The sequence below is a fragment of the Strongylocentrotus purpuratus genome, unplaced genomic scaffold (assembly GCF_000002235.5).
Source record: "Strongylocentrotus purpuratus isolate Spur 01 unplaced genomic scaffold, Spur_5.0 spur5_scaffold_5, whole genome shotgun sequence".
Taxonomy (NCBI): domain Eukaryota; kingdom Metazoa; phylum Echinodermata; class Echinoidea; order Camarodonta; family Strongylocentrotidae; genus Strongylocentrotus; species Strongylocentrotus purpuratus.
The window spans coordinates 8332484-8346214 of record NW_022145611.1 but is presented as its reverse complement, the minus strand read 5'-3'; the positions used below and the strand labels follow the sequence as shown (position 1 = coordinate 8346214).

Here is a 13731-nt window from a genome sequence, read left to right as displayed (position 1 = left end):
TTTTCTCACAAAAGTATATGAATGAATAAATATTAATAAATAAATAAATATGTACATTTTTCTATAAAACGTGATCAGTCCATGTGCAGATTTGACTAGATTTCCAGCTTGGCAACAGCAGCAATTTTTTTGGGTTTTGGGAGTCGGATTTTCTGGAAATCACCTAATGAGAACGGTGTAGCAATTTTTCTTCAAAAAAAATATCTTCTAGGGATAGGCGTTTTCAAAATGCAAGCACTGCTATAATCGCCCGGTTGTTTCCTTCCCAGTCTAGCCGACAGTCTCCTCCCCCCCCCCTCCCCGTTCAGGTCATCCAATTTACAATCAATCATTCACAGGTTCTAGTCCCCCTATTTAACACTTATTTACTGTCAATATTTAAACAGGTGCTTTAAGAAGGGAGAGTTGTCTGGGCTGGCTGAGCTGACGACCGAATCAATGGTTTGGCTGCAATAACATTTTATTGACAGCGATCAAACACGTTTCAACGATAAGCGTAGGAATGTTGAACCGGGTAATTATTCCCCCACAATACATCGTCCACTCAATTTTTATGACTTGTCAATATATCAAACTCAATCCACAGCCCACGTAGTGCTCTGAGCATTTGTACTGCTACCATATATGAATTATACATGTAGTATTAAAGAGAAGGTTGAGTTCTGGGAAGAGGTGAAAAATAATTTGGGAGTATTACTCATTCTTATTATGCAAGTGTGGAAGAACATCAGATATTAGACATGTTCCCTGAAAAGCATGGCTCTTCAAATGCCTTCATATTCTAAATATGCATGTAACATCGTAAAAATCGGGGGGGGGGGGGGGGGGGGGGGGCGGCTTTTTACGCCACGTGTTCGTGTAGTCCCATATACATCTTTCTGTGTACAGTGTTTGTAACTTTACCAAGACTTGGCCAAATTTCTTATCATTTTGATGATTCCAGAACCTTGCAATACACACAAATACTTATATGCTAGATGATCAACCTTTTCTGGTCAGTTCCACACCGTTTCTTTCACAATGCAATCGCATGACCAGAACTCAACTTCATCTTTAAGGCCTATATTCTAAAACTAGACATTATGATGTTGGTATGTCGACTTCATCTCACAAGAAGTAATAATATGAGACATCAGAAGGCTGCTACCGTAATTTCATTTGAATCGGAATCAGAAAAGAAACCATAATTTTAAATAATGAGTAAAAGTGCATTACCTTAACCAAAAATCAGCAGATGTATGAGATTTATTGTATTATTACCAACACTCCTTCTCTCCCCCTTTCCTTTTCTTCTCTGCAAGTCACTCTTTTTCATTTTTATTTGTATTGTTGTATCTAAGTTGAGGGCTGCCGGCATGTCAAGCTACTTTGCTTATTTCTGTAGCCCTCCTGCATCTAATGTATGTTAATTATGCATTCAATATATTTGTTTAAATTCAATATATTTGTTTAATATCGTTTATTATCTGTATAAAATTATATACACTTCATGAAAATGTATGATGAAAAAAAAAAAAAAGATGCAGAAAATAATAATAATAATAATAATTGGATTTATATAGCGTTTTTTCCAAAGGTTACAAGGCGCTGCTCTCCTAGACTTTCGACAAGAAACCAATAAATCAAATCAAATCAAATCAAATCAAAATACTTAAATTGTTGAAAATTATGATACAGCTGTGTCATACATATTCTTAGTCTTAATCAAATAATCCCAGGCAATTATGTGCTAGATTATAAATTTCAGGAATGATATTTTATATTTTGGAGCCTATATGTACTTGAATGAAATCTGAAACAGGGTTACTTTTCTATGAGGTTCAATTTCTACAAGAAGTAATTATATCATCAAATATTGATCTAGATTTGCACATATGAGCATGCCATTCAAAGGTTCTACCTTGACCATATCCAGAAAGGGGTCCACTGGAACACAAACAAATTTCATACAGGATTAACTATTGACCAATTGAACCGAGGCCTATTATTCATGCAGGATGGGTGTGTTAATTTCAATGCTCCAATGGTGAATTACGACAAGAATGAAATAAACTCCCTCCAACTCAATTGTACATCTGAGTTGAAAAACAACAGAAATATGACGCCTTGACTGACAGTTCTGTTTGTCCATACTACTGGACCATGAAATATTGTTTTATTTGTCGAGCAAAGTGTGGGTTCAATGAGTATTTGTTATTTACTTTGTCATAAAGATCATGAGACGTGATACTATTCAGAGTCACTTTCACGATCCATTGCACGGCTATGTAGAGATCATTCTCCCATAGTATCAATGCTTTGTTGTTACTATGAATCAAGATATATTATAAAAATAACCTCTGTTTTATTGCAGAATAGAAGTTCAAAAGGGCAAAACCTATTACTGACATCACTGATTTTAATTGCTGATGAGATAAAATCTTATTCCAAGTATTTGGTAAGTATTTAGATACATTAATATACAGTATTATTCTTTCAGGATAAATATTGACTTTACACAAGAAAGAATAATTTCTACATGAGAAGTCCCTATTTATCAAATTTAGTGCAAATGAGATAGAAAATCAGATTACAATCAATAGTCTTTTTTCAAAGCTATAGACTATGACTGGTCAAATTTACGAATAGATATATATCTTTTTTGTTGTTGTTTGAAGTCTGCCTAGATTTCTTCCTAATCCCCTAACTTACGAAGTCATAAAAGTGGATATTTTTCCAATCACACAAAATTGTGACCTTGTACAAAGCAGTGCCAAAGAAATGTCATGATTTGTGAATTCTAAAAATAAATCCCAATTCGGTTGGCACCCAATTGAGAGGTAAAGTATGCTGGTATTTGTACCTGTCATAAAAGATGCAGGAATTTACCAATGTATCCCTCTAATTAAAATGACAGAGAAAATAGAGTTTTAGATTTTTTTTCCCTTCTGTTTGCTACTAGTATTCAGTGGGAAATTTTGATGATCAGATGTATTCAATATTAAGTGCATGCCTCAGAATTTGGTGAATTGTAAAACAAAGCTAACAAAACGATACTGCCAACGTTTAATTTTTTTAAATTTTTATAGTGACCCAATAATTTACATTGTAGAAGGAAAAGGTATTGATATTACTCAAAGCAAATTTTCAAAGAAAACCAACCTATTGAGAAAATCATTCTAACCTTATTCTAAATATCTGTATTATATTTCATAGCTTTGACAAAATATATCATAGGTATATTTTGTCAAATATATCATAGGTATAGTTTTTTAAAAGGACACCAATTAAAATAAAATTTAAAAATCTAGGTCACTTTTATGACTTCTTATTGATTGGGACCAGCTAATGATTTGATTATGTAGATAACATCAGCTAAATCCTATTAATGAAGGGTTGCCAAAAGCTGTTTTAATTCATCTCTAAAAGGTGCTAATTTGAATTTAAAGAAACTAACTTTCTTCCCTGTCAGGCAGTTATATGCCTTCCTGTACTACTCTTAATTCTGTAATGATTTCTAACTTTATAAAACCCATGATAAACAATATTTGTTTCTATATTTTCCATACATGTATATTACACATAAAAATGCAACACAAAAAATCCCCAATTGTAACACATATAATGGAAATGAGGGGTGTTTCTATAGGCAGACTTGAAATCCAGTAGTGAATTATTCATGTAGTGCACACAATAAAAATCTCTACCCTAGCACACAACCATTAAAAAGATAGAATGTTTGAAGGAGGTAAAAATAAATTAACGACTTGCATTTCAGTAGTGAATCCTTCACATCAATACACACCCCAAAATCTTCACCCCTGCCCACAATGTAAAATCTGTGCATTATTTGAAGGAGAGAAAAAAAAATCTGCTTCCCATCAAAATGGGGTCAATTATGCAGCGCACATTTTCAGCTGAACATTACATCTCGATCAAATGCACAAACATACGGCAAGCCGCCGCCGCCCCCTGCCCCGTCGGTACAATGGTAATTTCCACGAGCCCTTGAGGGGATGTATGTATGTATGGGGGAGAGGGGGGTTAGCTTACACCATTCAGCCCCATGTGGCAGCTGCGGCTATTGAAAAGTCACAAAAGCAGCTCTGCTGTGCGTCAGCCTGCGTTCATAACATTGCATTGAAGTGCTTTCAATAAAGTGTTACACCTATTATCATTTCAAAAGGAGCTCGCTCATGGAATACACCTTTTTTCCAGCTGCTGCGTTTCCCTTTGCCACCTCGTTCCTTCTTTCATTTGTTTCCTCAATTTTCTTTTTTTTTTCTTCCTCAAGCTTTTTGGGATAAAGGGAATTGATTTCTTACTTTATATGATAGAATGATGACTATATCAATGGAGTATAATATCCAAGTGTAACATATTCATTAAATATAATGTAGCTGTCATTTCCCTATCACACACATATAACCACGCAATTCATAACACAGGCTGATAATACTACACAACCACCGAAGTACTCTTTTCATCATTGTGAAATGATTGTGAAATCATAGCAAATTCTCGAGCACACCTATTCTTAATTCAACACAACACAATTTTGATTCATTACGATCAATTCAAAACCATACAGATTACATACAGATGATATAAAGCACCGGTGATCGACTATTTCTAGATGCTCAAAAGATGGCGCTATTCACTTTCATAGGGGTAGAGTATACAAGGGGAATTGTACACACAGTTTCTCTCAGTGCCATAAATGCCTGCAGCTTTAGAGTTTGAAATCGGTGGTTTGGCAACCAAAATGCTTAGAAAGTACAAATTAGTTGCGTGACATGGGCAACTAAAAGTGTGATGAGTAAGTTCACTAGAGTGAGTGCAAATTTGAGAAATTTGACTATAATTGCTACGATACGTACAATTTGTGAAATATTTGTAGCTGCTCCCTGCTCAGGGCCAGAGCAAAGCTCAATACCGTACATAGATTTAATAACAACATTACATTACATGGCATGGCCTTTCTAGATCTAATAGATGGTATGGCTTTTCTTCATCATAATATAAGTGCAGCTTCTCCTCCTAAACACACACATAAACACACAAGCACACACCCAAATACAGAAATCTGATTATAACATTATCAAACCAGAGGGACAGCAATAAAAATCTATTTTTTTTTTCATTAGTGGGGAAGCATTATTCATTTAAGTTTTCATTTAATTTTCAAGTTGATAGTTTTTATTCTGATATTATATGAAAACCTTATCACAACACTCACAAAGTAAATGAGCAAGCATGCAGTAACACACTCATATCTACACTGTACCTGTTTAGCAGGATATGTATGATTCCCTTTTTTTGAATTCCAATGAAAAAGAAATTATATTTGTACTTACTCAGGCTTTTTGGCAGTTATTGAGTTTCCTTTCTTTGTCTTTTCAGCCAGCTTCTTCTTGTTTTCTTTCCGCTTTTCCCTCTTTGCTTTGGCTTCATCATACTCTTCACATTCTGGGGAGAAATATCACAAATGTGTTATGAATAAAGAAATATTGAAGCAATGGTCACTTGGACCAGGGAGGTGAAAGAAAAGGAGACGAAACTCTTGTAATTTATTCAAACGCATTCTTGAGTTCTAAAGCATAACAATGGGATGTGTAACATTCCACTTGGCTTTGAAGTTCCATGCTCAGAACCGCGCTTCCACTGCGAAGACTTTCGGAAGCCTGGCACCAGTTTTACATTTATTACAAAATATTAAATTACCGGCAAAATTTCAGTGTAAATCAAAAACTTTATATGGGGATTTTATTGGGAATAGTACATCAAACAAATTTTCAAATTTAGAACTCCATCCTTCCTTTCATTTGTGTGCCAGAGTTGGTAAGAGAAAAATTACATCTTGTCAAAAACTCAATATTTTAGGATGATGCGCTAATTTGTGCATGCTTTAATGTCCCGTTATTTGATCCATGATTTACAATCTTCATTAACATTAAGTTTGCTAATGCGTGTTTTCGCGTGTTTTTTTGTATTTTTCAAGTTTAAAAAAGGATGAAATTACACAAGTTTGTGTTCGCTTGTTCTACTCTTTACACATTCAACAATAGATGAGAAATCATTGGAAGGGACAGCGAACAGTTGCTGTGATACCATTTTCTGATGTAGGAATTCTAAATCCTGAAATGTCATACGCTCTCTTATCTCACCACCTGGTCAACAGTTGAAGATTAGCGCATAACTTTTCGGCGGCTTGGAGCATGGGGTCAAAGGAGAGCGGCTTGATTCCAGTCCTTCTCTATCACGTCCCTGCTTGGACTAAGAGTACCATACTCTCTTTCTCCCCTTTTCTCTTCCTACTTATAACTCCTTCCTGCGCTTCAATACAATGTACTAACTACTATATAAATGTTATATCTTATCATTAACATTATCCTACAACTTTTCATGTTTCAACATGAGTTATCTTTACACTCCAAACAATCTCACTAGTTTGAATTGGTTCATTCCTAATTTTTGAACATCAAGCTAACTGCAAGTTTTGCTTTTTTTGGAGCAAAGTCAGAAGCAAATGCTAGAATCAATGAAATATAATTAATTTCCTTTTCCTGGTTCACTTGAAAATAAAAAATTATTTTCCTTAATTTGTCATATAAATTTACTTCTTAAAGCTGTCGACTTCAAGCGAATATATTTGAGAAATGTTTCCACCTTACAGACAGGAACTTTCTACCTGTATTTCCTCAGTGTAATACTTGATGATAGCATTGTCCTTTAAAGGCATCGTTTAACAATGTTAAATCTGAGATGCACGGCCCTATGTGTTATCAGTGTTTGTGGTATGGTGCAGTATTAAAGCCCTACAAAAAATAGCGCTTCAAAATGATCAAGAAGTGCCTCAAAAAAGTAAAAATCTTTGAGTGACCAGTTTTACCATACTCGTTTTCCCCAATAGACTGTATTGTTATGAAAAACGTTAGGAAAACGCAAAATTTGGTTTCGATTTCCAATCATAAATATCTTGATAATCAGACGAGCGATCGACTTGTAAAAGTCATGGGGTTCCTGACTGACTTAAAGGTTTATCATTGCAGCTTGAGTAAATCCAGGATTTTGTTTCAGAATCTGAGACAAAGTTACCAAATCCCTTCAATAAAGATGTATACATATATGCAGAGACCACCTGCTCATACAAGAACATTTGTTTCCCCCTTGAGTGGTCTTTACACAACCAATTTAACTATGAATTTTCAAGCAAAGCGATTCCCTGGAGGAACAAAAAACCTGAAGCAAAAACATTACAATTATCAACAGCTCACAGACATCTCTTCTGGATCATAAATGAAAGAAGAACCACCATGTTTTTTCCACTCTTAATGATGTCCGATATAAACCCAAGTTGTAACTTACCTTTTAATTTTGTGATTCCATTTCTTCTACACCTGACTAGTTCCTTAATTCTTGATTTAACTTCTTTCTCCTCTGCAAAGTAAACAAGTCGATACAAGTACAACACACATTAACTAGATGTCAGAGATGGGAGTGAAGGCGTTCATCATTTAGGGTCACAAAACGTAGGCAACTTAGTTCACAGTTTGCATACAAACAGTTCATTGCAAATGTATTACAGTGATCCTATGTCTTCGCACCCATATCCTACCTTAAAATTGAATAGAAATCTGTTGTGATTCTTGAAAAATCTATTGCTACATCTAGCATTCTAAAGGTTCTTCAATTATTTACATAAGCCATGTGAATCTTAAATTACAACTCTTTGGCTAAGTTACTTTGACATAGGAATAAGTGTTTCTTTATGGAATAAGTTGAGAGGTTGTACATTATTAAGAAACTATGACTCCATTATGACCAAGTGAGTGCAGTTATCTCTCCTTCTAGTGCTTTTTTTTTTACATTGGGAATCAACCTACGCCAATGTTCTGTATATTGATAATTGTAATTAATAATAATTAAAGATGGTTTCCTACTCCATTCTTTCAAACTTTTCAGATATGAGCTTTGTCTTTGTCTTCCCCTCTTTCCCTCTTTATTTTCAGTCAAAGTCAATTTCTCTATTCAAATAAGTTTTTTACGTCTTGTTGAATTTTGCTCTGATCAAAATATTTTCATTTGATGTACGACTTGTCTGACTTGGATCATCCTTCTCAGGAACCACATCTCCACTTATCTAGTCATGGAACCTAAAAAGAGAGTGTATGTAGGTGTAGTACTTACTCTGTACATTATCAAACATTTCTTCAAGGTCTGTTGAGGGGATGAATCGAGCTAACGGTCTCAGCTTCTCCCGGAACTCTAGCTCCTCCTTGGAAGGCTTACGTTTAGGAGCTGAAACAGAACGAAAAATGATGGGAAAATTGTTTTGAATTAAGTTCTAAATTTGAAACAGTATTTCATGACCACATTTGTACTGCTACAAATGAATACTTAGGTGTTGGAAAAAGTCATTGAGAATAGAAATAATACATATTTGCCAAATTTTACTATACTTTTATACCAAAATCTCTACATTTTGAGAAGTCACATTGACAAGAGTGATTTTTAATGGGGAACCTCCCTCCATTCCCACTCATAATTTAAAAATTTGGGTCACAGAGGGGTTGATCAATAATGAATAATTAAATTGCTTTTAAGTTTACAGCTTATACTAATGAATCTCAGATATAAGAACAATTTAACATTATCACAAAGGTGGAATGCTGTTCAGTGCTCCCCCTTGAGAAACTAGAAATAGCAGATCCATGAAAGTGTTAAAATATAATCTAAAAATTCATCTGTTTGATATAACCTACAATCAATCATTCTCATTATTTTATATGTTCTATCCTACCCAATTAACAGCTATGTTACTGTGCTTTTATGTGGTATCATCTTTTGCACTAATGTGCATTGGGCATTTAATTACAGCCACAGCCTTATCAAGTGAGTATACTGGTTTACTATGCTTACTTGCTACTTTTTGTTTCTGCGCTGATGAAGGCGTGGGTGGGCAGAGTGGAACTGGGGATGCGGTTGATACTGCAGCGGTGATGAGACCATTCTCTCTGGATATGGTTTTCCTTCTACCTCTCTCCTTTAACCTCTTTGAATACATATCTACGTGCGCTAGCTTGAGTGCTGTTCAAGATAAACAAATACAGAATGTGATGGAATAAAAATTGATAGGCAAATCTAATCACATTCAAATTCAATGTGGTTTATTAGAAATACAAAGGGACTAATTACACAATGTTTACAATGAAACAAAATTGTCATCAAAATAGAATCATCAATTAACACAACAAAAAGTAATAAGAAGTTGGAGTACATAATCTATACAAATCAAAATCACACTCTAATACATGAAGCTTTGGAAACAAAACGTTAATTGTTTCTGAGAGTGTCACAGAAATACAGGGTACCGGGGTTCATGCTTCTTTTAGAAACATGACTAGGGATATTTCCTCCTCTCTCTAACCAACTACAAAATTATATAACATTTCTATCACAAAGGGTTTCCAATCTAAATACAAGAATTGAAATCAGTCATAAACCCTGAGAAGACTCAAAAACTCCACCTTCAATTTCTACAAATGGAGATATTGGTTGAAACTTAAGCAATATCTGTAGAAACATGCTTATTCTCTTTTCGTTCAACATGATAAAGTGCTACATTGTCTGACCATCATTATATCCTTTGTTTTTTTTTAGAAATTTCACCTTGTTTTACCCTCGCTAAGTGTTGATTCATTGGGGGGGGGGGGTGAGATATTTTTGGTTGTCAAAATGACTTTCAGTTTCATCACTCATCTGAATAACTGAGATGTTTCATAAAAACGCAAATTTTATGAGAAAGTCTAGGACAAACACGCCAGGAAATTAATCTTCATTAAAGTTACAAAGTTCAAAAACTATTATGCTACTGAATCTGATACTTACATATATCTAATTCATCATCTTCTGATGTTATTGCTAAGTTGCTGATGAGTGTTTCTGCATCATTGTCAAATTCCTGTTTTATGAGAAGAGAGAAGGAAAGATTTGTTCACAAATGGAGACAATTATTGACACTCTCTAATAATAATTAATGTTTAATCTGTTTGTTGGAAGCCAGTAACTTATTTTTCAAAATGAATGTCTCACAGGAAAGGATTACATAGAGATTTTATATTTTTCTATTATGTAAACATTGAAGCTTTACTTGGAAAGTCAATTTCAAAAAGATGTTGCACATTGCTATCAGTAATTTTGAAATGAACTACATGACTGACAGCTTGCTGATAAGACATTCCAAGTTGTTAATTCTGGGCTTTTTCATTGTTTTTCCATTTTTACTTTAAGCTGCAAACTTTGATGCAACAATAGCAATGATATGCACTGTTCAGGTATTTCAGCAAAGGCTGTCTAAAGTCTTGCACTTATCCATCAAAACTCCTCTGCCAATAACCTATCAAACTTTTTAATTTGCCAAGATATGGTGTATTTAAAAAAAAATGCAATCCTCATAACACCATCTTCATATAAAACACATATAATTAATTATTTGCACATTTTCCCTACAAACTCTAGAACTGATTTCACTGATTCTTATTCTTTAAATCATAGTTAACTATGTAGGAAACATCTCATTCAAAAGAACCATCTAACAAATTAAATTTATCTTTCAAATCATTGCAGATAAAAAAGACCCTAGTAAGATAATCCCAAATGTTGGCATTCTGAAAATGATTTGTATCCATCAATTTTAGTCTAGGAATCTTAATCCTCAAAACAAATTCTAAATTACACGCGAAAAAAAAAAAAAAAATCATGTGTGTTTTTGCACAAAGATCTGCATGAACAATCAGCATATGCAAGCATCAAATTGAAGCCATCACCCAATGGTTCATCATATCTCAGAAGCATTCTGTACTAAAATAAAACAATTTTCAGAATACCATCAAGTATGAAAACTATTTCTTTAGCCCTCACTCACCCTTTCAAAATCATCTCTTAATGGCATGTAACAAAGGTCCTGCTGCTCTGCTAATGTTAGTTCTACGGGCTTGAATGTTAGTCCTAATGTAGGAGATAATGGCCCTGGAAAAATCAAAGAAAGATACATACAAAGCGCTAAGTGATATAACTTTGAAAAATTATGTGAACAGTCATACCTGTAGACAATGACATCCTTCCTACAAAAATTGTTCCAGAAAAACAGTTGAACACATGAAAAGAATATTATAAGACCTTTGATAATGATGCAGTTTCCTGCACACTACTTAGAGCTACATGTATTTGGTAAATTCCATTCATAATAAATCTCTGTTGAAAATGGCACTTTTTCATAGTCTCCCTGTTATGTCTGCATGCTGCATTAGTGAAAAAGAAGGTGTCTTTTGGCTAAAGTGTCAACGAAATCAAATATCAAAGGTATTAATTCACAATCAGGGATATGGAAAATAAGATGCAAGCTGACTTGCATGATGTGGTACACACATTGAACTAACTTGTATGTGGTAATATATGTGTGCCCCAGACAAATTGAAACCCATACCAGGTATATGAATTTGGAAGAAAGATTCCCGAGTTGGGGAGGATTTGAGAGTCAATAATGATAATAATAACAATTTGTTTACCCAGAGAAGCCTCATCAGCATCAAAGCTAATCTTCCTGAGGGTCCTGCAATTATAAGCACCCCAGTAATAGCCAGGTATACCTATTTACACTGGGTAGAAAGTGGCAAATGTGGAATAGTGTATTACCAAAGGACGTTAGTGCTGGGCTGGGATTCAAACCCTTGACCCTTGGAAAGAGAGTCAAATGAATGAACCACTATACCATGACATCTCCACAAGAAAATGAATGATGGGGGGGGGGGGGGGAGGGGGAGGGGGAATGGATGATCTTACCATCTTCTGGTCCTGTGTGGTCTATGAAGTTGACGGAACGGGTTTCTGGTAATGTCTCTGCAAGAGATGGGTGACAAATAGGAAAGAGGAGAAACCAGTTGTTATTGAGGATTGAATGTAACTTGTTTCATCACATACAATTGATGTGCAATCGTTATTTTTAGAATCAATGTGTGAATCTAATGAACTCCGAGATGAGAATATTTTCTTTTTAAAGCATCACTCAAATATGGTAACACCTGTTTATAGCCCAAACTACCACAAAGAAAAATTATTAGTGATCCCTCAATTCTGCCAATAGGAATAAGTCTAGGGCATGAACTCACTTAGAAATGACTCTAGTTGCACAAACAAATTTTTAGTTATGATCAACATTAAATTCTGCTGTATTATAAAGTTGAAAACTCACTGCACTTAATCAGAAATCTCTCAACAAAGATGTGTAAGAAAAGCACCAAGTGAAATCGTAACTGATTTCTAAAAGCAAAAGTGGACCGTGTACTCAAATTTATATAGCTTTACAGTTGTATTCACATATCAACAAAATTAGATATGATAAAGGGCTTCACAAACAGTACTGGTCCCTCTTGCATAAAGAGTTACTTTTAAACTTAACTCTGAAAAGCAAATGCAAGTCCTTAAATCAAACGCAACTTTGTGTTTGATTGCAATTTCATTGCATAAAAAGTTGTGTTTGATTTCAAACGTAACTTTTAAATACAACTATATGATAGATATATGACCAAATCAATCACAATTCTCTTTATGCAATGCGAGGTTGCGTTTCATTGCATGTTGCATATGATGGTTTTGTTTGATCTGAGTTGCGATCAATTGCAACCTGACTTTTATGCAAGAGGGCCCAGGTGATTTTTCATCGATAAGATTACGAAGAACTTACCTTTTCCAATCTTTCCTTGTACATAGAAGGTATTGTAGTGGTCAGAACACTCGTCTTTTGTCTTTGATCCGACATGATTACCTACTCCATCCCTGTGAAGAAAATAGATCAGTCAGTTATAAATGAACAAGTTGTTTTTCTTTTTATCAATACTATTTTTATTTTCATTGCAAAGGAAAGATATTAATAGGAAACTCATAGGTTATGAACTAAATGATAATATCACAAATGAGCAAAAAGTGATTTAGTTTTGAATGATTTCAAAAGCTCTGGAAAACTGATGCATAAAGGATTAAACAAATTATAAGTTGGCTCTATGGAAATTTGATGCACACTTGAATTATTTGTCTGAAAAGATTATTGAAATGTTTAAAGAAATAATAACTCATGTTTCCCTAAAATGCCTTAAATAGTAGAACAATAAAGGTAATTTTAAAAACACATCATTAGAATCCAATGTCAACCCAAAGATTTAGCCTATGTAAATTCTACTTATTTTCTATACAAATGCAAATAAAAGAAGCTTTTCCATCGAATAAGGGAATCACTTTTAGTATTTCTTACCAATTTCCGAAGCCAAATGACTCGATAGCATCAAGCAAGCTGTTCTCTTCTGTTGTACTCCAACAACTTCTCCCTCCAGAGGGGAATAAAGAATTATCCTGAATAAAAAATTTAAAAAATCAATAGAGTTTGTTGATTAATATGGCATTATTAACATTTGAGAAGAAAATAGAAACTGTAAATACACATAAAATTACATATTTATTCCATTGATGTGGTTAAATTCACAATAAAGGTACATGTAATTCATATATTATTTTTGAACTAGTTAATTGAAGCGGTAACATACATATAGATATAAATCAATTTTATCCTGTAAAAATCGCAATCAGATGTGAAGATAAAGGCATGGTAATATTGTTATTGTTATCATTACCATAATAAAATATTTAAAAATAATTAAAAAAGGAGATAATATTGAAGTTGAAAACTGGTATCTTCTT

At 34.0% G+C, this 13731-nt stretch overlaps 1 protein-coding gene across 1 annotated transcript in view; it reads right to left on the bottom strand.

Annotated features, from left to right (window-relative positions):
* Positions 1-13731, bottom strand: part of LOC105437259 (transcriptional adapter 2-beta) — a 43709-nt gene that overhangs the window by 24259 nt on the left and 5719 nt on the right. Inside the window, exons 4-12 of the mRNA XM_030999783.1 lie at positions 13289-13386; positions 12725-12816; positions 11824-11880; positions 10907-11010; positions 9871-9943; positions 8902-9069; positions 8170-8280; positions 7348-7419; positions 5337-5448 (exon numbers count right to left, since the gene is read on the bottom strand). Coding sequence (XP_030855643.1) covers positions 5337-5448; positions 7348-7419; positions 8170-8280; positions 8902-9069; positions 9871-9943; positions 10907-11010; positions 11824-11880; positions 12725-12816; positions 13289-13386 — 887 coding nt within the window. The remainder of the gene's footprint in view (positions 1-5336; positions 5449-7347; positions 7420-8169; positions 8281-8901; positions 9070-9870; positions 9944-10906; positions 11011-11823; positions 11881-12724; positions 12817-13288; positions 13387-13731) is intronic.